A 24,459-nucleotide genomic window follows, 5' to 3' on the forward strand; every position below is an offset into this window, starting at 1 on the left:
CCATTTTTACAGGAATAGGTAGAAAACAGGTTCTAGGAGGGCTGTCACAAGAAAAAACATAAAACCGGAGGAACATTTGGTTTATTTGAATATGCTTAGAGGACGTTTACATTTTTGATAATCTATAGGAAATGAAAGTTTTTAAAAATAAGCCAATTATTAATTCCAGGAAAACCAAAATTTTACAAGGGAATCTTAATACGCCAAATGACTCAATTCTGAACTATATATATATATAGACATAATAACGAACACACCATTTTGATTTAGCCCATAAGTAAAACTTTCCTTTGGAGGATGGAAGAGGATATACGTGGAGTGGGGGGAGAGAGGGAGGGGTTAAAGTCAGTACTAGCTAATACTTGAAACTGAAAAATCAAGAAATAAGAGGAGTATGCTTTTTACAAATAACAAGACTTTTTGTTCTTTTTTTTTTTAAAGAATCAGCAGAGCCAGCCCTGATGGCCTAGTGGTTACAGTTCAGTGTGCTCCACTTCAGCGGCCCAGGTTCAGTTCCTGGGCACAGAACCACACCACTCTTCTGTCAGCAGCCATGCTGCGGTGGCAGCTCACACAGAAGAACTAGAAGGACTCACAACCAGAATATACAACTAGGTACTGGGGCTTTGGGGAGGGAAAAAGAAAGAGAGAGACAGAGACAGAGACAGAGACAGAGACAGAGAGACAGAAAGAGAGAGAGAGAGGAAGATTGGCAACAGGTGTTAGCTCAGGGCGAATCTTTCCCAGCAAAAGAAAAAAGAACTAACAGAGTTGAAATTGACGGCCTTGGAAGAGCTGGAGTCAGTGAAGTGTTTTGTTGTAAGTCTTCAAGAAATTTATGACTTTTAAAACTATGTATGACTTTGTTAGAAATACAATTAAAAATTTTACAAGCCTGCAGATTGAGAATGTGTATCATGATCTGGGCAAACTTAGTGAAGAAACTGAGCACCAGAGACAAATCCCGGCGGAAACGTTAAGGTGGTGGAGGATGGAGACTCAGCTTAGTTTTGGACTTGTAGGAAACTCTAAGTGCCTGAAAGCAAGAGAACTTTGTTTTATTGGCATTTTTATTACCAGTGACATTTAACTTTTTCAAATGTTAATTGGCCATTTGTATTTCTAATAGTTGAGTTTGTAATTTTTAAAAGTTGTACAGGGAAAAAGAGAGTTCCTATTTTAAAGAACTAACTGCGGCTTCTTCTGCCTTCTAATGGCGTAATTCATCACAGGGGAATTGCTTCTTGGTTCAGAAAAATATCTTAATGACTAATTTCAGTTTAAAAGATGAAGAGCCTACGGTGTAGGACAGAAGAGAAAGGATGACATTGTGCACAGTAAATGAGAGGGTGTAATGTGTTCTGGGAGAAATGTCATAAAACTTATGAAGATTGAAACTCTAGTGGGATCAGAAGAGAAGAATCAGCACCAGGAACACACTTCAGGAAACCAAAAAGGAGCAAACCAAGATAAACCAAATCTCACAAGCATCATCAGAAATACTGGGGAAGATCCTGATTTTCCAGTTGACTGGCCAATTGGAAAAATAAAGACCTAAACTATTAAAGAGAAGGTGATCCTAGAAGGCTGCAGGAAAACTGATCAACACTTGGATTATTCAATAAAATTTTGGATAAAAAATATTTAATCCATCTAGAATTTAAAGATGTGAAAAAAATTTACTCTAAATGGTTATCCAGTTCTCTCAAAGCTACTTACTGAAAAATCTATCCTTTTCACATTTGCCGAAACTGTTGTTATATACTTTTATATTGGGTCAGTTTCTGGAGTTTTATTCAATTCCACTGATTTGTCCACCTATTCTAGTACAAATACCATAATGACTTGAAAACTGTTAAGCTTTGAGCACTTTTTCCCCCTTACCTGTAACAGCCAAGGGCCTGAGGCCCATGTGGCCTGGTCTCCTTCTTGGCAATGAGAACAGGTATAGCAAATCTATTTTTTTTTTTTTTTTAAAGATTGGCACCTGAGCTAACAACTGTTGCCAATCCGTTTTTTGTTTTCTGCTTTACCTCCTCAAACCCCGCCATACATAGCTGTATGTCTTAGTTGCAGGTCCTTCTAGTTGTGGGATGTGGGACACCGCCTCAATGTGGCCTGACGAGCGGCGCCATGTCTGCGCCCAGGATCCGAACCCTGGGCTGCTGCAGCGGAGCGCGCGAACTTAACCACTTGGCCATGGAGCCGGCCCCCAAATCTATTTTTGGATAGAATCTCCCCCTATCCCACCAACATTGCAGCCTATGCTTCGCGTTTCCTTTGTACTGTTTCTATCATATTGAAAGTGATCTCAAAAGGAATATTCCTCATGTGCTCCATAATCTGCCCTTGTCCTTCCAGATTATGAGGCGTTCATCACGCCCAAGGTGATCTATTCACACTTCCAAAGAGGCCATCTGTTTTCTCAAGGAAGAGAATTCTGGGTGTCTGTCTTTACTTCTCCTCTTTAAAAAAACTTTGAAAATGTGGTATTGTGGCAGAAATTTTTGGCTATGTCTGCCTCTTTCATCCTTTCCTTATTTTTCTAGCACTGATGTATAGTTTACCCCTTGTTTATTTTTCATTAATTAGTTTTTCTAGGCCAAGGGAAAGAAGCAGTCTACCAGCTTTATTTAAATATTATTAAGCCCAGGTTAAAACACACTTATAAACAATGATCAAAATTTTAAGGTGCCAATGTCTCTACAAAAGAATATTTTATTTTGAATCCTAAATGTATGTCCACTACTGTATTAGTATCTTTTACCACTAAAGACTTTAGAAACGGAAAACTAAACTGAAAGACTCACATTGGCCAAGGCAACTTCACAGCAAATCACTAAATAGCCACATTTCAAAGTGGAAAAGCAATGTTCATGCTGGGGTTGGCTTTAATTTGTGATCGCTGTTGGCCCTCCATTGTTTTTTTTTTAAGTGGGTAATGAAATTATCAACAACTATTTTTTAAAAGTCCTTTTAACATGATCTTAAAAATAATCTCAAAGACGTAAAAAAGAGAAGCCTTGAAAAATTGTTTATATTACTGAAAGAACTCACACGGAATCTTTGAATATTGCTGTTAACCCCATTTCTTTCATATTAGTGTGCTGAATTGTTAACCACATATGGCAGCTCCACATCACCCTTTATCAAGGATTTAAGTGGCTTTATTCAATTCTCTTCTTTCATGATCCTTCTCAATTCTTAAAAATGTTTGTGAAAAATGTTAGTGTTAAAAAGACGTGTCTGGGGGCCGGCCCAGTAGCACAGTGGTTAAGTTCGCACATTCTGCTTTGGCGACCTGGGGTTTGCCACTTCGGATGCCGGGTGCAGACCTATGCACTGCTCATTAAGCCATGCTGTGGCAGGCCTCCTACATATAAAGCAGAGGAAGATGGGCAAGGATGTTAGCCCAGGGCCAGTCTTCCTCAGCAAAAAAGAGGAGGATTGGTGGCATATGTTAGCTCAAGGGCTAACCTTCCTCAAAAAAAAAAAAAAAGGTGTTTGTGATATATAGGGAAAAAAAGCAGGGTACATTATCTACATATATATGTATTAGTAAGGTTTTTTTTGATGCTAAAATAAGAGACCCGCTGAAGCTAGCTTAAGTAAATGGTAGTAGTGTAGAAGGACTCAGAGAAGATGATGTTCCAAATCAGAGGTTTTGTTCTATATAGTTTTGTACAATAAGAGCAGCTTTCATTAAAGGAGTTAAAGACAGTAAAAAGTAGACAAGATACAGATGGGGACATTTGCACCAACTGGGGTGAATAAGCCATTAACTAGCTGCCACCTCCCTGAAATCCCTGGTGTCGACACTTTGGAGGGGATTTAGCTCCTGGCATTCGGCTTGCTGAGACTACAGAGGAGCTATTTTCAGGCTCCTCATTGCAAGGCTTGGGAATATCCTTGGCACACTGAAGTGGCTAGTTTTTGGAAGAATACTATCCCTCAAACGTATAGTACTCAAAGCTTATTTTCCTCCCTTGAAAAAGTTAACATACTGCTGGTTTCCACGAAGTTTGCAAAACATAACTTCAAAGCTAAAAAAAAAAGTTGTTTCATCTTATCGATTCAAACATTAAGTCCAAGGCACGGTTTGGCTTCTGGAATATAAATCAGACACATTCCTTCTGAGGAGCTCACACTCAGTCCAGAAGGGGAGACAAGTAAAAACAGCCCATAGAAAACAATTTGGCACGTTACACAGCCTGGTCAGTGATGCTACTGCATCTCGGGTGTGTCTGGGGGTGGGCCGGCAGGCACTGTGCGAGAATAATTCCAAAAAAGCAAGCTAAATCTCGAACAATGAGCAGGAAAATTGAGACAGGCAAAGGAGGTGGGAAACTCCAGCCAGATGAAACAGCCAAGTGCAAAAGATATGGAGACATAACATGGCCTTTTTGGAGACTAGCAAAAATAGGTGGGTCTTACATGTTGTCCAGCTCCTCCATAGGCGGAGTCCTCAATAGCTGGGTGAGTTGGACTAGTGAGGCCCTAGCTTGAGTATCCAAGGTTGGACTGAACCTTCATAGGCAGTGGATTTCTTGCCCAAAGTAGCATTAGACATTATAAAACACTAGAATTTTTAAGGATTAGAAACGTACAAGCACCTAGCACAGGGCCTGGCAAACTTATTTTTTAAATTTTCTTTAAGGCCTTTAAATTTTGTTAGTGTTCTGCAGGGCTCAGCACCCTTATCTAGGTGCAGGGGTTAAGCTGTTTAGGTACAGCAAGACGGATAAGGGGGAGGAGGTTTTGGGAGTGTTAGCATATGGTTGACATGACGGGGTATAGGCAACTATAGAAAGAACAGCAGAAAGAAGAGTGACTAAGGGCTGAGTTAAAACCTCAGGCCTAAATAAGGCCAATAGGGGATGGAGCTGGAAGACCAGGTTGTGGACGAAATACTGGAGTTTAAATTTAAGAGGGCAACGGTCACAGATGATGATTAACTCCAGAAAATTGTCATCGGAGTGGACTGCTGTTAAACTGAAGGTCAGTTGAGCTTAAAATTAAAGAACAATTAGCCTAGGTAATGAAACCGACCTCACATGATGAAATTTATGATAAAAGGTGAGTTCTGGTTGCCCAAATCCTCAGTAAATGTGGAAGATATAATTGAGATTTTGGGTCTAGATTAGTAAGAATTAAGAGTGTACGGGGCTGGCCATGTGGCGGAGTGGTTAACACACTCCACTTCGGTGGCCCAGGGTTTCACTGGTTTGGATGCTGGGCATGGCCATGGCACCTCTCATCAAGCCATGATGAGGTGGCATCCCACCCACAAACAGAAGGACCCCCAACTAAAATATACAACTATGTACTGGGGGGATTTGAGGAGAAAAAGCAAAAAAAAAAAAAGCAGATTGGCAACAGTTGTTAGCCCAGGTGCCAATCTTTAAAGAAAAAAAAAAAAAAAGAATTAAGAGTGCAGCCTAGCTGGAGCATCTGAAAGTAGAAGTGGCAGTTGCATGTTGTGTGGGGGGCAGGACGGGGCCGGGAGTGGGTAGAACAGACATTCCATATTGTGACAGACGTAGGGAATAAACAAATGTGATTAAAAATCACAGCAAAAGCAGAGCCTTTTAAGGGAAAGTTGGTTTCTTTTTTTCTTCTTTCTTTAAGGATTGGCACCTGGGCTAACAACTGTTGCCAATCTTTTTTTTTTTTCCTGCTTTATATCCCCAACGCCCCCCCGCCCCGTACACAGTTGTATATCTTAGTTGCAGGTCCTTCTAGTTGTGGGATGCCGCCTCAATGTGGCCTGACAAGCAGCGCCATGTGCGCGCCCAGGATCCGAACCCTGGGCCGCCGCAGCGGAGAGCGCGAACTTAACCACTCGGCCACGGAGCCAGCCCAAGAAAGTTGGTTTCATCTAAAGGCATTTCCCAAATTTAAGTCAGTCCTGAATAGCCTTCATGATGTCAACAGTATTCACGTCACTTATATATTTTTCTCTAAATTACTTAATATCTTTCTTTAAATGTTAAATGTTGCATTAAAAACACACATATTCAAGAAAGCGTCTTTGTATATCCTCTAAAATTGAGTACCAACAATGGTATACAGTACTATAAACATAGCACACTCTGGAAATACTGAATCAAGGCAGGGAGAGTTAACAGAAGCAAGCTGCTGCCAATATAAACCCTCTTCTCTTCTTCCACCAGTCCAATGCCCCCTGCCAAAATACTCCCGGATCACCAGCTCGGACTGGACTGGTCTCTTTTCCTCCTTCTAGCCACTGTCTCTTAATCCTTATTTATACCACCATGTTTCTAAAGTAACATTCTTACCCTAATTCCCCAAATCCTTACAATAGCTTTTCATTGCTGACAATATAGTTCCTTCAGCCTTTAAGGAAACCCATTACAGTCTTACCCAGTGCTCCTGGACCTATTACTGCTTGCTTCTGTCATCTGAGCACAGACTGGGTAGGCCACAGATGCTCACTGGTGTGTGTTCTTCAGCTGCCACTTTATCAAAGAATTTGATATTCATTTGTCAGGGTTTCAAGAAAAACACATGGCCATAAACAAACCATAATTCCTCATCTATGAAATTCAAGTTCAAATTTCTAATTGCTGTATTCAAGACCCTTCTAGATTTATTCAAGCAGATCTCCAATTAATCCTGATTTCTCATTTCTGGCCACCTACTACCAGCCCACTGACAAAGTATATCGTCCATGTTTACTTTAGAATTTGGTATATTGGGTTCAGCTTATATTAAAGGCTCAAAGGATATTTTAAATAGGGAAATAGAAAGGGGAAGAAATATGACACTATTTTCTTCAAATAATGCAAATATTCAACATTTGAAAGTTTACTGAAAACTTTTATTGTAATCAAAAAGTGACATAACGGGGTTGTAATGAATTCAGCAAATCATTCTGCTGATATTTTAGAACTGATATCAGCTTTTGCCAGGCAATTAAAAAAATTCAAATGTGAAAATTTCACAGTACAGTAAACTCCACCCCAACTAATTAATGGTGGTTAAAAATAATAGGCCCTAGCAAAACCTCTCATGTTACATGGTCACAACTCACAATTCTGTACAAAAGTTCGTGTTATAAAGCTCTGATGTAAAAATCAAATAATCAAGCAGCAATATTTTAAGTGCAGCACAGGGTCTCCCATATCACTATTTACAAGGCTTCAATCTCTTTACATTATAACAAAATTTAATACAGATGACTTAGTAATTAAGTCAATTTTTTAAAATCTGTCCTTCTACACGGTGACAGATTTCACTTTTTGGTCATCTTTCTCCTTCTCTTTTTCTTTATCTTTGCTCTTCTTTGACTTCTTTTTCTTGTGTTTGTGTTTTTGGCTTTTTTCCAATTCTGCTTCAGTGCCTGCATGCTTCTTATGCTTCTTATGTTTTTTATGTTTCTTGTGTTTTTTCTTTTCCTTCTTCTTCTTCTTCTTCTTGCTGTCCTGACTTTCTGCAGAGCTGGCACTGCTACTGTGGCTTCGGGTTTGGCTTCCAGAAGGGCTATGGCTTCTACTTGGGCTAACACTGGGACTACTTTGACTCTGGCTCCTGTTCACGCCTATTTGACTGACTGCTGCAGTATCCAGGCTCTCTTTTGGTTTTTCCATTACTTTATCTTTCAGTTCCTTAGAAATTTTTCCTGAAGTTTCTTCCTCTTTTACAGATACATTGCTTTCACTGTCACTTTCATTATAGTCTGGTTCAAAAGCAGCTTCATCAGTTTCTCTAGTCAAATCAGAAGAAAGTCGAGAGGAGTGACTTAACTGGGGTTTAGGCTTGATAGCATTCTTGTCAATTTGTCCAGCAACTTGCTCTTTTTCAATCTGTGGATCTGGTGGGTTAAGTATATAAAGTAATTTATTGCCACTTGACTCTTTATTGTTCCTTGCTTCTAATATATGTTTCTCACGATCCTTACAAGGATTTTTATCTACAGGTTTTGTCTCTTCACTTGAGCGTTTAGTCTCATAAGTAGCTTTGTGATCATGCGGTGGTTTTTTGTCTCTTGAAGGACTAGAATTACTTTTTTTGGAATCTCCTGCTCCTTTTTTAGGCAAATCTCTCTCCTCCCTTGGCTTACTTTTCTGTCCAGATGTAGAATCTTTACTCCGAGGAGGAGAGTCTTTTCTTCTTGTTAATTCATTCCTTTCATCTCTACGTTTGGAACTTGAATACTCTCTGTTGTCATAGTCGGTTTTTTTGTCTCTATTGGGAGTGAAGTCTTTATTTGAGGAACCTCGAGTGGACTCATGCTTATCTGAAGTTCTGGTCTCTTTGGAAGATTGAGACAGACTTTTAAAATTTCCTTGTTCATTCAGACGGTCCAAGTTAGTATCTTTCTCTGGCTGAGTGCTGTTCTTCCTCTTTTCAGGGTTTTCCTTTTCCAACACTGAATGATCTCGATCTTTGGTTTTCCCTTTTTCACTAGATGCAGAGTTTTTTGAACTTTTGACCTCATGCTGTATAATTTCATGACTCACTTCCTTGGTGAGTTTCTGAATTTTCTCTGACGGCTCACTTTCTTTTTCAGTATACTTGACAGTATTTGACGGTTTAGTGCTAACATTTTTTATAACACTGGTGGGTTTTCCTACACTTGCTATAGGTTGTGTGGATTTAACATCTTCTTCTTCAGATTCAAAGTCATCTTTATCCCATTTGGATTGAGGAACCTGAATCATAATGATAACATCTTCAGCAGGAGCTGTATTGTCATTATTATATTCTTCCATAGTTTTAATGACAGTTCGCTTTGTATCTGTTTTTTCCTCAGATTTCCGCACAGGACTGCCTCCAGTAGAGCTCGTACTAAAAAAGAATTAAAATATTTCTAATTAATGAAAAATTTACTAATATTAAACCAATAAATATAAAAAGGCTACCTTAAACATGATAAACGTCCCTTTAACTTTGAAAAGACAATTATTCTGCTCCAATAGAGATATAAATGATTTAAGTAAATGACTGCATAAAAACAAATGTGGTTCACTCCCAAAATCTACTTTCAACCTTATCTTTAACAATTCCTTTCTTTAAAGATTAAGAGTAAACCAGCCTAACCCCCAACATCAGTACATTCTTAATTAAACATATTCCACTTTAATAAAAAGTGCAAGCATGGATAAAATTAAAGGAAATTCTTTCCCAAAACAAACATCCACATCCACCCCCCCCCATAACCAGATACCTGGTATAATCCACAAGAGTTGAGCTGGATCCTTCAGTTCCAGTTACTTTTCGTCTGACCTTTCCTTTGACTTTTTCTTGTTTCACTTTGCTAGATGTTGACTCCAATTTTTCAGAGGGTTCTTTTGTACTAGATATATTTTCTGTACTTCCAATTTTTTTACCAGTTTCTCTGTTGAGCTTGATTTTTTTGGCTGGGGCAGTTGATGACGAAATTTTGTCTTTCTCAGGGGTCCTATCCATCTTTTCAATATCAGGTTCCATTTTGCGCTTTGGTGATGGTTTCACCATTTCAGTTACTTCTAGTTTAGAGATTTTCATTGAAGATGACTCAAAATCTTTATCTACACCTTTTTCTTCAGTTTTTCGTTTTCTTTTTTCTCCTTTGCTATCGAGTGGCTTACTTTTCTCATTGGGCTTCTTGGCCTTTTCTTCCTTACTAGTTGGCTTTTCTGATTTGATGTCTTTGGAATAGTCCTTCTTCACTTTTTCCTCTTTGACTGGTTTTGTCTCTTGGTGTTCTTTTGCTGACTTTGAGTGAGCTTTTCTGGGGGTACCAATGACCTTTTCGTCTTTTTGAGAGGAAGATGATGATTTAGCGTTGTCAGTCTTTGGAGTCTCCTCTTTGGCTTTTTTAAGCGGAGGTTCAGATCGAGGAGATTTTTCACGCTCTCCATCTAGTTTTTCTGGGGGTCCTTTAGCAGGTTTTACAACATTTTCTTTTTTGGATACAGCAGATCCATCATTTTTCCGTTTGGTCTTGTCACCTTTTGCTTTTGGTTTATCTTTCTCTCTCTTGTCTTTTTCAGACACTGATTTAAAAGTGATGGATTCTGCATCCATCGGTTCATCTCTAACAGGTGTAGCATCATCTCTACTTGGGAGAACAAACAATGAGTCTGTTTTATTTTCTTCACCACTTGTGGGTTCTCTGGATTTCCTAGAAGTTTCTAACAACTCTGGGTTCAGAAAGCCTTCACTTTCTTCCCCTTTTCTTCTTTTTCTATGTTTCTTATGTTTATTTCCTTTACCATCTCCTGGAGCATTTTCACTCTCCTTCTCTTTTGACTTTGTGTTATCCTTCTGATTGTGACTGTCTCTTGTTGAAAGCTTTTCTGGATAGCTGCTGCCTATGTTTCGACTTCTATGACTTTGTCCACCAGAATAATCTTCTCTGCGGCCTCTTGTGAAGGGAGAATTCCTGATATTAAGTGGTAAAAATCTCTCTGGAGAAAAGTTCTCTCTATTTGCTGATGGTCTAGGCTGTGCTCCAGCAGCAAGACCTTTGTAATATTTTTCATACCACTCTCTGTATTTTCTCTCCCATTCTCGGTAACGCTCTTTTTCAAATGGGTCTCTAAAGTCAACACTCCTCCCATAATAAGCTTTCATGTCATAAGGTGGTGGAACTTCTCTGTATCTATTGAAATATTCACGTTCTGTTTCCCCTTGAGGTACAGTACGTTTACTGGGAGACTGCCCCCTAAATGCTTGAGGAGATCTTGACCGTGAATGATATCGTCTATATGGGGGTGACCTTGACCTAGATCGATGATATCCATGAGATCTAGACCGTGAACGGTAATTTCGACTCTTGCCTCTGCCTCTTCTGGGGTACGGAGGTGATCGTGAATAGGAGCGAGAGTGTGAGCGGCTAAATGATCGAGAATAAGAACGTGAACGTGTTGAACCAGATCTTGATTTAGAATAGGTGTATGAACTTCTTGAATATGATGAACCACTATAGGGAGATTTAGACCTAAAAACAAAACAAAACAATAGTTGATATTTGAGAAATATATATAAAAGAAAATACAAACTCTCAGATTCTATCTTTCTCTCCTCACGGTTACTTCTTTATATCAAGCTTCATCTTAGATGATTAAAGAGGCACAGTGACCTCTATTGGGATGGAATAAAGTACACAGAGATCAGAGGAATCACTTCTCACAAAACAAAACGGAAATCTTAACAATCAGAGTGAAGTGCATTAATGTACCGTGAGTTATATGAGCTAATTAACTTAACATTAAACGAAATGCCAATTAAATTTAAATTTTACTTCCTATCTGATTATTTAAGTAGGAGTATTTTTTTTTCTTCTATATTGGCCATTATCTAGCTTTAAAAGGAACCACATTTCAAGTGTAAGCTGAAAAAATAAGTCTTTTAAACAAACTTCCAGGGAATTTTTATAATTTAGTTTTTCTATCAATAAAGTAATTTGTATTCTACTACTACTTCATAATTACACAGGTTAATGTTCCAGCAAGAAGCTGTAGCCTTGGGTAAAATGGTCCTCAGAAATGTTCTTTGGCTATTCTCCTACTTCTTTCCTGCCAGAAACATTTCCCAATTATTTCACATTATAAATAACTTGGAGGGACAAGGGCAATTTAATCCCCATAACTGCTAATTCTACAATAGAATTTACATTGAGATATTATTTCAATAAACAGATACTGGGAAATAAGCTACGTCTCCAGTTCTATAAACCTAGACCGAATCAGAAAATTCCGTAAGTGCAATGTTATTTATATCCATAGCTAATCCCTGGATATTCAAAGTCCCGTTTGTAATTCTGTTGTGAAGGCTTGCAAAACACTAACCTGGAAAATGAGCGCCTACGCTCCTTTTGAATCTTTTTGTATTCCATCAATTCCTTAGCAAAATCATTTGTAAACTCATCTAGCTTGGACTTTTTCTTTTCCCTAGTAAAATAAAGTTAAAGAGTGAAAGTTAACAAAAACCATTTAAGAAAACTAACAAGACAAATGTAATTAGATCATGAATGAAATGAATGAAATTGCCATTTAGTTTTCCACTTTAAAACTACAAATAACTAGGAATCCCTCAGGAAGCTGCTTGTATGGCTTTGGTTTAATTTTTAGGTGGTTTTTCTTTTACTAACTGGAAACAGTGAAAAACGTTTCCAAAGACACCTATTTAATGTTACATCAGAAAATGAAAGTGTACAGTAATTTCAAATTAAAACACTTACTCTTCTTTTAGTCGCCGTTGCTCTCTATAGAATTCTTCCCTGGACAAAGGTGGTGCTTGTGTTGTTGGGATGGTATTTGAATGAGCTGTCTGCACTCCTGATGATACCCAAGATGTTGATAAATTGGCCGGAGCTGGAGGAAACCCTGGAGGAGGGACACTATACCCAGCAGGTGGTGGCTGGCCAGGAGGAAACTGGGGAGAAAACTGTGGTGGAGGAACACCTGGAGGGAGAGGAAGTGTATGGGGAGGAGGCGGATACAAAGGAGGGGGTGGGACAGGTACAAAAACTGGAGTTGCTGGTAGTGATGGGCCTTGAGTTCTCTGTGATCTTTCGCTGTGGTGCCGTCCACGGTTTATACTTCTGGAGAAATAAATTCCAAGATATTATTCCTTCAAACTAAAATCATCTGAGACAAGTAAGCTTGGCTTTTCTATCCATAACTATTTTCAAACTTACAAACAGCAGAATAACATCAATTATTCAAATAAGTATAAGAACACATGAAATTTATATGTAAAAGTAACTCCAAAACAAAACTAATTTTTAAGGCCTCTTAGGGACTGGGATGATATGTTTACAGGGCCTTTCAAATATGGAGATGCCATATTTTAAAGTTTTCTTTTGTGAAGTTCAGACTTACTATCATTCCACAGTTATCTACTACTTCCGAATCTGGTGATTAAAGGAACTGACAGGTTAATGCCTCTGTGACTTACTTCTTCCCAAAATGCGTTCTGAGACCAAAAGTTTAGATGAAGAAAAACCACTGCCTGTAATCTCCTTTCTGAGGGAGAAAGTCAGTAAAGATCCTTCAAAGTAGAATAAATACTAGGTTTTTGTTTTTGGTTTTAAAGATTTTATTTTTCCTTCTTTTTCCCCAAAGCCCCCCAGTACATAGTTGTATTTTTAGTTGTGGGTCCTTCTAGTTGTGGCATGTGGGAAACCACCTCAGTGTGGCCTGATGAGCGGTGTTATGTCCGTGCCCAGGATCTGAACCAGTGAAACTCAGGGCTGCTGAAGCAGAGCACGTGAACTTAACCACTTGGCCACGGGGCCAGCCCCTATAAATACTAGTTTTAACATTTGTAATTAACGATTGAGAATCTCAATGGTTTCTCTCAAAGCGTTACATAAATATAACAAAACTGGCCAAAGTTTCTGAGTTGTGCCTAATCAAAGAAATAATGGCTTCTTTGAAAGAGTGGGCTTATTTCTTTTAAGCTAAAGGTTCTTTAAATTATAGGTAACTAATAAAAAACAGCAGTAGAGGGGTTTAGATTTTAAGCCTCTTTTCAGAAAGCCTGAATTAGTAAATATTATCTTCTACTAACACATGATCTAATAACAAAGTAGTAACTAACTTTCATAAGCTTAGCAATTCTCAGTGGAGCACTAGAAGATACCCTTAATATTCTCGATATAACAAAAGTTAATTTGCAGGCTGGCCCCTTCATTCTGATGGCAAGGATAACCTACATAGCAAGACCTATGGCTTACTTCTTAGATTAACATGGCTTGTGTCTGTCCAGAGCAAGAGACCCTAACAATCTCGTCTCTTCTTTTGAAAAAGAGAAGGTCAGAGAAAATTGGGAGAATTGAGTCTAGAAGAGAAATAAATGCAATTCTTTACACTTGGGAGCCGAGCTGGTTAACTTTCATTTTAAACCAACACCTTAAATATTGTCTGGGCCTTAATCACTTCCTTCTGCCTTCAAGAGTCAGTGTAAGCCAATATATCCTGCTGTGTACTGACAGGGAGAAAGTAGTCACTGGGAAGGAATATTAAAGATGCAGCCTTAAAAACCATTATTTGAAATACTAAACGTTATCTATCGTTTTCTAGGCCTCTTAAGGGCAACTACCAAGGACCTAAGTGAGATAAGCATAAACTAAATGATCGGCCCCACCACTGCTGTATTTTAATTTTTAATCTGCTGTGTTATATTTTTCAGTGTGTCATCAGATTACTGTTTTGCAAAATTTTTAGCAAGCCTACCTGTAGCAGCTCCTCTCTCCTCTTCTAATTTGCTGTGGTGGAGAAACAAGATATCCAAGCTTGTTGGAACTGTGTGGAAGGAAAGGTAAAACAGGCTTGAGTATAATACATGACCTTTTAGTGTGCAGACTTTAAGACACCTATTTTCACCATTCTGAAAACTTCTCCCAACTCCCTGATCCTAATTCTGAAACTTGTTCCAGATAGAGGAGATATGAGCAAGCATTACATTTACTTAAAAGGAGTTATTTTTTCTGATTAACTGTATTGTAACAATAACTAAACCTCAATATAGATTATTTTCTGTAATATGTTTTAATTAGCATTCTGTTAAGTTACTCTGTGAACTGACTGTTCTGGAAAAGGAAAAGAGCCCTTTCATCTGCAGGGCACTATGAAGGCCTTCTACATGTGAGGCAGGTAGCACCATTCCAATTTGACAGATTAGGAAATGGAGGCTGAGAAGGAAAACCACGTGCCCACTCTCAGGTAGCTAGCAAATAGAGGAGCTGGTATTCAAACCCAGGTCTACCTGTTTCCAAATCCTGTGTTCTTTCTGACATATTCTGCTAGTCTTTCATTAACACACTTTTTCAATAAGAAATTTGGTTTATCTTTCAAACAAAAACATCAAAGTTTTAGAATAGAAGCCAGTTTATATAATTATATAAGCCTATTTATATGCATTATATAAACAGTAAAGATTATATAAACAGAAAGATAATAAATCAATAAATCTACTGTTTTTAATGCCATGAAATATCCTATAGAGAAGATCAAACTTCTCTGTATTTTGGGGCAGAAAATCATACCCTATAGATTATAATATACAATAAAATTTCATTAATACACTCTTCAAAATGAGAAATTTTGTGTTTGGTAGACTTTAATCTCAATACATGTTTATTTACTCAAATCAAATTGTGAACATCCAAATTAAGGACAGGAAAAAGTTTAATATATTAGGAATAATAAGTAGTTCAGTATTTAAAATAAACTTTCAAGTAATTCTTATCTATTCATTAGCTGAGATCCTGTCAAGATCACCATTTGTTAAGACACAAATGTAAAAAGAATTTACAAAATTTTACATTTTACTATTTTAGAAAAAAATCACTCATTCTTTTAGAAAATGTTCATATAATCTTAAATTTGTGACTTTTACATAAAAACTATGTTAATATGGCATATAAAAGAGGGGTTTACAATAAAAAAACATTCAGCAACACACTACCTAGTGTTTGCCTAGTGTTTCTAATTCCCATTATCTAGTTTGAAAGCAAACATCTTAAGATTACTTTGAACATATACTTACTGTTCCCAACCTGGTCGACCACCACCTGGACGAGCCGTATTTATTCTTACTGGACCTTAGAAACAAAAAACAAAAACAGTAAGAAAACATAAAATTCCACATTAAATAAAGTTAAAACTATTTTATAAAAGAAAAAAAGTGCAAACAAAAATGATTTTACTCACCAGTTGTAGGGATCAATTGTCCATGCAATAATGACTGCCCAAGCAAAGAAGGGGTTCCAAGTACAGGCACCTGGTAACCCTTGAGGAAAAAACAAGAACAAAAAGAATAGTTTAAGAAAGTTAAAAGAAATTAAAACGCCAAAAACTCTACTATAAAAGAAATCTCCAAATTTACAAGTCAGCAAAACTTACCTTCTCTTCCATAAGAGCAGTAATTGCAATTGAAGAGGTTCCCTTTGAATGTTCTGATGCAAGGGCTGCAGCTGGCAATAATTTATTATCAGAATCCCTAGAAAACAATGTAATTGACAACGCATTAAAGTCATCAGAAATAGAGGATTAAGAGTAAAAATTACATCTTGTTACTAACTCTGCTTATCCATCACCCGCATTAAGGTGAATTAAATCAATGATGATGATGAAAACTTTTGAGGAAAGTGAGAGAGGATGGACTTTTAGAGAGTTCTTCATATTTCAGTGAAAAGTAAGAAGAAACCTATCTAAGAAGTACTATCTACCACAAATACGATAGAAATTGGTTCAGTTGTGAGAAGAGTAAAGTTCAAAAAAAGAAGAAAATCAAAGTGTGGGACAAAAAAAAGACAAGACTAAGAGTAAATTCTACTTCCAGCCCTACCACTAAATCAAAGGGGTAATCTTGGATAAGCTAATGAACTCTCCGAGCATTATTGCCGCCATTAATCAAACAAATTAATCAGTGAGATTTCTTAAACATACGCGTGAAGGTCCTAACCCTAAAGATTTTGCTTCAGTACATTTGGAACAGACCCCTGGCATCTATCTTTCAAAAGCTGGTTGATTTGTTTAGGAATTTATGAGCCACTGGATTTCACGGTAAAAGGTCCCTTTCATTTCTGAAGTAGTAGGATTTAAGTGAGTTTTCACTACTCTCCTACATAATTATGCTCCCAAACAATTATTATTCCTGTCCTCTCTACCTCTACCCATGTTTTATCCCCTCTTCTCCATCTGTCCAAATTGTTCTTAATTCTGCTCAAATCTGCTCTTTTCCAATATCATCATTATGACCACAAGCAAACTCTTCCTCCTCTGAACTGCAGAGCTGTTATAGTATATAATTCATTAACAGGGGTTTGTCGGCAACTTGTATAGTTTTCGACCTTGGGATGCTTAACCATTTGGCAAATGAATCTCCTTCATTTGCCTGTTCCTCCAATAAGACTAAGTCATTTTTTTCAAGTCACCCAGCTTACTGAGCACAGCAGTCCACAAGGATGATACATATTGCAGGTCACTAAAATGACTGTTGAACAGACTATAATAAAAAACTACATCAATCACCTTACTTGTTTCCTAACCAAGAGAAATATATACTTACCGGAAAGGTCCATCTGATTTTTCGGAGTGGACTGATATGGAGACTGTTGCAGTTATATCAGGTACAGGAGCTGGGGTAGAAGATGGATTTCCAGGCCCAGGAGGGGCCAAGGCAGACTGAGTAGAAGTTAATGAAGATAAAGGAGGAGCTGGGTGAGTTGAGGAAGATGTCACTGGAATCATCAGAGGATCCTGTTGTCTTGATATTGGAGATCTCATCAGAGGTTGTAGGTTCCGCTGAATGAGTGGTCTTGGAGGTGGTATTGGGGGTGGTGGTGGGGGTAACTGTTTTCGTAGTCTTTTTGTGTAACCAGTTTCATTTTTGAAATTATTAACAGCCTACAGACACCAAACATAAAAAAGCAGAAAATGTAATATAGTATTTTATTTACAGAAGTACAGTTAAATCAATTAAAAGATCACAAGGACTTTTTTCCATAAAAGGGATACAAAGATAGCTACCTGTCGTAAGAATTTATTGGCGATTAAAGCATCAGGAGAGACATCATTTTGATGACATGTTGGACATGTATGTTCATCTGATTCCAAGAGTGCTGTTCTTATACCTATGTATAAAATTTTAAATATTAATAAAAGCATCGTGAAAACTCAGTGTTTAGGGAATGAATTAAAAAGATAGCTCACATCTGTTCACTTACATTACTGTTTTTAAAACACTTATCACTAATTATTTCTATTCTTAGATTAAGAAACTTAAAAGTAAAATCTCTCGCCGATAACACTCTTCCCTAACGTCTCTACCTTAAGAAGTTATGGATATAATTTAAAACCACCATGTAAATTGGGAGAAAAAATCACTCTTTCCCAGATACTATTTTCTTCACGTAGCTAGCAGTTGGAATATTAAAGGAAACAAAACAAAACAAAACCAGAAATAAGAGACAGTCTAGAAAGAGAGAGAAACTCTATACAGCTAACAGGGTTTTAAAAAAAAGCATCATAAGAAAAAGGCATGAAAAAAACGGAAGCATTATTCAGCTAAGGAAATCAGAGACATAACACAGTAGGTAAGAATAACACTCAATTACAGATTCACTGATTATACTTCAGTGCAGTAAAAACCCAGTAATAAGAAATGGTTTGTTAAACCAAGGTCTTAAGTGATCTCTTCTTGACTCTGGTCTTCACTGAAGAAACCCCAAAATAAAGACTTAGACTCCAAAACTATGTTTAGGAATGAAAAGGTCAGAGCGGGATTGAGCAGTGAAATTTTCAGATGATTCCACTGTAATCTAAGTAAAAAGGGATAAATTTAGGTAAGTGGCAGAAAAAAACCAAGTGGTAATATAAATAATTAGGAAAAAAAGCCACAAGTAATCACATGGCAAATGTTTACAGAGAACAGTTCTCATTACATTTAGGAATTACAGAATAAGCTATTTTTCACAATCCAGGAAAGGGATTTAGGTACCATTTAAAAATACTTTCAGAATATGTGAGGACCGAAAGGTTTTTAAAATTTTTTGTATCATTTAAAACATACAGGAAACAAAAGTTCTACATTTTATAAAACCTCAGTGCAGTCACCCCAATGAACGTACAGAAGGTGGTCAATTCTAACATTTAAAAGGACAAAGAGGCTGTTGTTTAAAAAAAAGTGTAGCAACAAAAATAGTTATTGCTATTAAATGCTCATTGATAAAGTTATCAATTACCTACATTTCATATTTTATTATAAAACAAACAATGTCACTAAGAGCCTTTCCAAGTAAATACACACATTCTAAAATATATGTGGTCTGGCCAGCCCTGGTGGTCTAGTGGTTAAGTCTGGTGTGCTCTGCTTCAGCAGCCCAGGTTTGGTTCCCAGGCATGGACCTACACCATTTATCTGTTAATGGCCATGCTGTGGTGGAGGCCCACATACAAAAAGGGAGGAAGATTGGCAGTGGATGTTAGCTCAGGACAAATCTTCCTCAGCATTAATAAATACACAAATTAAAATAAAATATATATCTTCAAAAGTTCAATATATTTCTTACATTCATCACAATAACTGTTTCCACAGCAGGGAATGACAACGGCATCAGTCATAATATCTTTGCAGATGAGACACAACAATTCATCTGGGATAGGATCATCTTCTTCTGAAGACGACGATGGTTCCTCTGGTAAGAAAGGTGGTTTTTCTTTCTTCCCAATTGCATATGCTTCTCTGTAAAAGAAAGTTTTAGTATTTTAACATTGTTAAGAAGGCAAAGTATCTCCAAGACATTTGTTTTCTACTATACCGTAATGAGAACTTATAATTCAGTAAAATGCCAAATTAGTTTATATAAGTGTAATACCTTCCAGAACAAGGTAGTTATTATGAACATCCTCCCCCGAAACAGGACATAAAACAAAATCCTCAATAAGTGTAACAAAAGAAACAAAGAAATGCTATAAAAGAGGCTAAAAGGATCTTAGAATCCATAACTCTAAGAACTGAGGGCCAAAGAGGTCAAGTTCAGTGCCACACATTCAGTCCCACAAAGTTACACTTAAGTGGCAGGAATTTGAACTTAGATATCACAACACCCAAATCACAATATTCTCTACCTTACTATGTTTTTTGGGGATGAGGGGGGAATATTTCCCATTCACAGTCTAACAGTTCCCAAAATCTGTGAAGGTACTAGAGTGAATGCCATAACATGGGAAACTAAAATTGGTACTGATACTACACTATTAAGGCAGATAGTTCTAGAGAAATATGTCACCAACCACGCAAATAATTAATAGCCAGAATTAGACTTCAAATCCAGTGATCTACTTATAATTAGTATTTTAAAAGAGAGATTAATCTATTTATAGTCAATTAAGAAATATTAATGACTTAAATGATTAGAATCTGTGTTACAAAAATATAAAGTAACATCTCATTAGACATTTTGGGTCCATTTTTTGTGGAAATGCACTTTGTAGAAATGTTGGATATTAAATATATTAAAAATCAAAAAGCAAAAATATGCTATTCTCAGACTCATCACCAGTGCTTCCAACACTCCCACCTTCTCTGTAATCAGGCAAATTTGTAAACAGGAATTCCTAGGGAAATCCTTTCTATTTCCTTTAGGAACAGGGTGTGTCTAGCTCAAGGCTGAAAATGGAAGACTCTCAGCTGGACAGAGGAGGGTACCTTAGGTGTGTTATTTGTGTTGCAGTTGCTCCATAGACATCACCACGATTCCAGAAATAAGTATCAATTTGCTTATGCCCCATTGTTCCCAATTTGTGAAAGAGGAGTCTCCCACTGCCCAAAAGAGAGAAAAGAAAAAAAAAAAAAAAAAGAGGAGAACAGAGGATAGAAAAAGAAACAGAAGAAGAGTCTGAGTTGCTTATCAGTGGTGTTAGTGGAGAGGGTGAAAGTTTCATTTAAAATATTTGGGCTCCCATTTTCCCCAGTATTTGCTGAGTGTTTGGCACAAATGGGCTTTTGTATTTCAGCATTCAAAAGCAATGAAGTTAATTACTAGTTAGGGTTCACAGCTGATGTTAACTTTTCCAACACAAATTTCTATTTAAATACTTTTACTTCCATACATTTTTATATTATATGATGATGAAGCGGTCTGCTCTTAAATTGTGTCCGTAAAAATCATCAATTTCAACCTAAAGTTGTTTGGAAGCATGTATGAAATGTCTGAATTAGAAACAGTATAACAAAAGACTATCTAAGATGAACCACAAAAACAGGATGGTGACTGATAAAAAACAGATGGGGGTGAAGTTGAGAAAGTGAACAGGGTTAGGAGTTTAGGAAACATTAATTGTTATCTGAAAATAAAACACTGTATCTACTAAAGTCCACACCCCAAAACACTAGATCTCTTCAATATCATTCCGTAACACAGCCATTTTCATTGTCCTCATCTGCTCACTACGTGACATTTCAACAATACAGCATGAAGCTGAGGAAAACTGTGTTCTTATATATGATTTTTTTGTCATTGAGAATATGGACATCTATTCTCTAAATTGATGTTTCTCAAGGTTATGTCCTGAGGATCCCCTAACCTCATAATCTTCCGGAGGTCTTGTTAAAAATGCAGAATCAGAGTCCTATCACATAAGCTCTAAATCAAAAAATGGGAGCAGGGGACCCAGACCACTGAACATACTCTTGCAAGAGATTCTTATAAACAATAAAGTTAGAGAACCACAGTCCAAAGGAACACAATATTGTGTGGTATACTGTGAGTTCACAACTGTTGATGGTATTCAGAAAGGTAATTAAATATATTAGTAAGAGCAGATAAAACTGGAAGTTATCTAGTTGAACTATGCCACTAGGTTTTCATGTCTATCCACTTAATTAAAAAACAAACTCATAAATTAAAATCTGAAAATACATTATAAATAAGCATTAAGCTATAGCTTGCATAACTATAGCTGATCTGAACTAACGGTTTACAAAATAAACCATACTTTAGATTCTTAAGACTCACACAGTATATCTAAACTTATTCAAGATACCTCAGTATTCATTTATTCTTGGCACTTAAATGCCTTGACATCTTGCAGAACTTTTATTCTTAAGCCTCTTGTTTCTCAAAATGATTAAGATATTTGTCTTGTTCACTTAAAAAATGCAAATAGCATATAACATTATGTGAGAGTATGTACGTGAATGAGGAAGAAAGCAGGGAATGACAGAAAAAGAAAAAATTAGAAGACTACAAGGGAAGTGGCACTAGGTGATAACAAAAATCCCCAAATCCATTTTAAATTTGCTTTAAATGGAGCAGACTGCAGCCTCATTTTTAACACAGAAATGCAGCACGTGGAGACTAATAGTCTTGGTATACAATGTTCACAAGGAATCCTAGTAGCCAAGATACAAGCCCAAGATTAAATAAAACACTATAACCTGGACTGACTGTAGTCTCCACAGGTCGTACCTAATTTGAATACTTACGCATCTATAGTTGGTATTGCGTATTTTCCAGTGTTGGTAAGCATTGCACCTTTCATGTTAGGATCTTTCACTTCCATCATAAAACTTCTGGGAATTCCAGTGCTCTTTTTAATTCTAGGACCAGATTCAAAATTCTTATCCTATTTGGAAGGGAAAGGAGAGAAGAGGAAGATAGAAAGCAGTTACTTTTATTTAATGTTAGCTAACACGCAGTGCTTACTGCCTATACTACTTGTAGTGCTTTACACATATGATCTCATTTAATCCTCACAACAGCCATGTGAGTTAAGTACTATTATTATCTCTCTTTCACAGAGAACAAGTAACAGGCTTGGAGAAATCAAGTAACTTGCCCAAGTTCACTCTGCTATTAACTGGCAGAGCCAGGCTCTGAAGCCTAGCAATTTGGCTCCAAGGGCTGTGCTCACTTGCCATTCTAATAGAGAAGGCAGTATTTACCAAGAAAAATAAGATGGCTAAGAAGTAACTGTAAGAAAAATAAGGTATACTTTGCACTTTGCACTTACCCCATTTGTTGGGCAATTCTTAATATAATGGCCAGGTTTACCACAACGAAAACAGGTATAAGATGGAGGCGGTGGACCTAGAGGTTTCTTCATGTAACTGCAAGAGAAAAAAAATTACATGTACACAAAGACTTGAACAAATAATGCTTTTGACTGGGGGGGAGGGAACCCCCCCCCAAGGTACCTATTGGTGTAAAGTATTTATGGACTTACTTGATTGGGTCGTATTCATGGCCAGATTGCGACATCATTGCTTTAATTTTATCTTCTTCAGAAGCATTGGCTTCAGCCAGATTGGCAGTCTGTTTAACAGGTAATTATTTGACACACACATTAGAAACACATTTAAGACCACACAGCCAAAGACAACACCGCTCATCCTGTAAAGAGCAGTATCTAATCTTACATAAAAACAGTATTTACATGTATAACTTAGAAGAGGCACTGGGAGTTCCTTAGGTCATTACATGATGTTTGAGTGTCTGTGGGACTGAAGAAAGTGCTTCTGTGGGCACTCAAACCTTAGACCCTGTTTGTACCTTACATTAAGTTTTGCATACTCCTCCTCTAAGAGTTAAAAACTGAGATTAAGTAAGGAAAGAAACACTTGATGTTTTTAAACCTTAAAAATAATTCAAGTGTCACAGCATGATGACTATAATTTATACTTACAAATTGGAGGTAGGGTTGGGGATAAAACATTAAACACATTATGCACAGATATTAAAGGCCAGAAGGCTCTTTACGTAGTGGTGTCAGTTTCAAATTAAGTGTAAAGCACATGCATTGAGAGTTGATAATTTTTCATCCAACTCTCCAAAGCTTTATGACCTTCATCTTTAAGGTATTATATACAATAGTCTAGATATAAGCAGGGTCTAAGGGAGTGAATCCTAATAATTTGAATTTTCAAGCATCTAGCACTCATATCAGCCATTCATTGGGTTTTATCTTTACATTCATCCACAAAACAAGCAACCAGTTTTAACAGTTTATTGTAATTTTATATACAGAGAATGCTTAACATTAACAGAGCTTTGAACAATGGCACATTTACAGAAAACTGGTTTACAGATGTTGAACAACTAATTTGTTTGAACCCAAACATCAACTTACAAATAGTAAAAAAAAAAAAAAAAATCCCCCAAACCTCCAAAACTCCCCAACTGTTTCCCACAAAGAAACAATGGTAGGAATAGACCAAACTCATATATGGTCCTTACAGTACATAAGAATTGACATAGTGAACTATAAACCACTAAAGATGTTAACTCTAGGCTAAATCACTTTGCATTAGAAAATTATGAGGATGGTTTTAGCTCATTTTATGTTTTAGAATCATCAATTTTAATGTTTAGTTTTCTCAGAAGAGGAGCTTAAAAAGCTATATTTGTTACTAGGACATTTTTTGAGATACATTCTAGGGGAAAGGGACACAACCTGTAACAAAGCCAAGGACAAGATAGGGACAGCACTAATGGAAAACTTATCTACTCAATCTTGGTTGCTAAATTTGGTTTTATATTTCTGATAGTATGGAAAAAAGGATTTTTGGAAAACTAGAAAACTTCCTTGTTTGCCCTCAAAAATCTGCCTATCCTGGGGGCCAGCCCGGTGGCTGAGTGGTTAAGTTCACGTGCTCTGCTTTGGCGGTCCAGGGTTTCAAAGGTTCGGATCCTGGGTGTGGACCTGGCATCGCTCAGCAAGCCATGCTGAGGCAACGTCCCATGTTCCACAACTAGAAGAACTCACAACTAAAATATACAACTGTGAACTGGGGGATTTTGGGGAGAAGGAGGAAAAAGAAAAAAGAAAAAATCTGCCTATTCTGCAATATTTGCCTTTTACTTTTTTAAGACAAGATTTGCAAGCTAAATCTATTGTTTTATAAAGTAATCCATCACTAGTGCTTTCCCAAACAAAAGGTACACATTGTTGAGCAGAAAATGCAAGCAATCTTAGAGCAAACATGGCATATACAATG

At 37.1% G+C, this 24,459-nt stretch overlaps 1 protein-coding gene across 5 annotated transcripts in view; it reads right to left on the reverse strand.

Annotated features, from left to right (window-relative positions):
• Positions 1–6,819: 6,819 nt before the first annotated feature.
• Positions 6,820–24,459, reverse strand: part of RBBP6 (RB binding protein 6, ubiquitin ligase) — a 31,570-nt gene continuing 13,930 nt past the window's right edge. For 2 of the 5 annotated variants that reach the window (XM_023616105.2, XM_070232090.1), the window contains exons 6-19: positions 22,689–22,777; positions 22,476–22,572; positions 21,949–22,088; positions 19,031–19,203; positions 17,490–17,593; positions 17,029–17,366; positions 15,861–15,957; positions 15,669–15,747; positions 15,505–15,559; positions 14,190–14,258; positions 12,191–12,553; positions 11,799–11,900; positions 9,191–10,948; positions 6,820–8,811 (exon numbers count right to left, since the gene is read on the reverse strand). In XM_023616105.2, the coding sequence (XP_023471873.1) occupies positions 7,239–8,811; positions 9,191–10,948; positions 11,799–11,900; positions 12,191–12,553; positions 14,190–14,258; positions 15,505–15,559; positions 15,669–15,747; positions 15,861–15,957; positions 17,029–17,366; positions 17,490–17,593; positions 19,031–19,203; positions 21,949–22,088; positions 22,476–22,572; positions 22,689–22,777 (5,037 nt within the window). In that variant the 3' untranslated portion in view covers positions 6,820–7,238. Of the gene's footprint in view, positions 8,812–9,190; positions 10,949–11,798; positions 11,901–12,190; positions 12,554–14,189; positions 14,259–15,504; positions 15,560–15,668; positions 15,748–15,860; positions 15,958–17,028; positions 17,367–17,489; positions 17,594–19,030; positions 19,204–20,169; positions 20,284–21,948; positions 22,089–22,475; positions 22,573–22,688; positions 22,778–24,459 lie in introns of all 5 variants that reach the window. The other 3 variants (XM_070232088.1, XM_070232089.1, XM_070232091.1) reach the window with 3 other exon arrangements.

The sequence above is a fragment of the Equus caballus genome, chromosome 13 (genome assembly GCF_041296265.1).
Source record: "Equus caballus isolate H_3958 breed thoroughbred chromosome 13, TB-T2T, whole genome shotgun sequence".
NCBI lineage: Eukaryota > Metazoa > Chordata > Mammalia > Perissodactyla > Equidae > Equus > Equus caballus.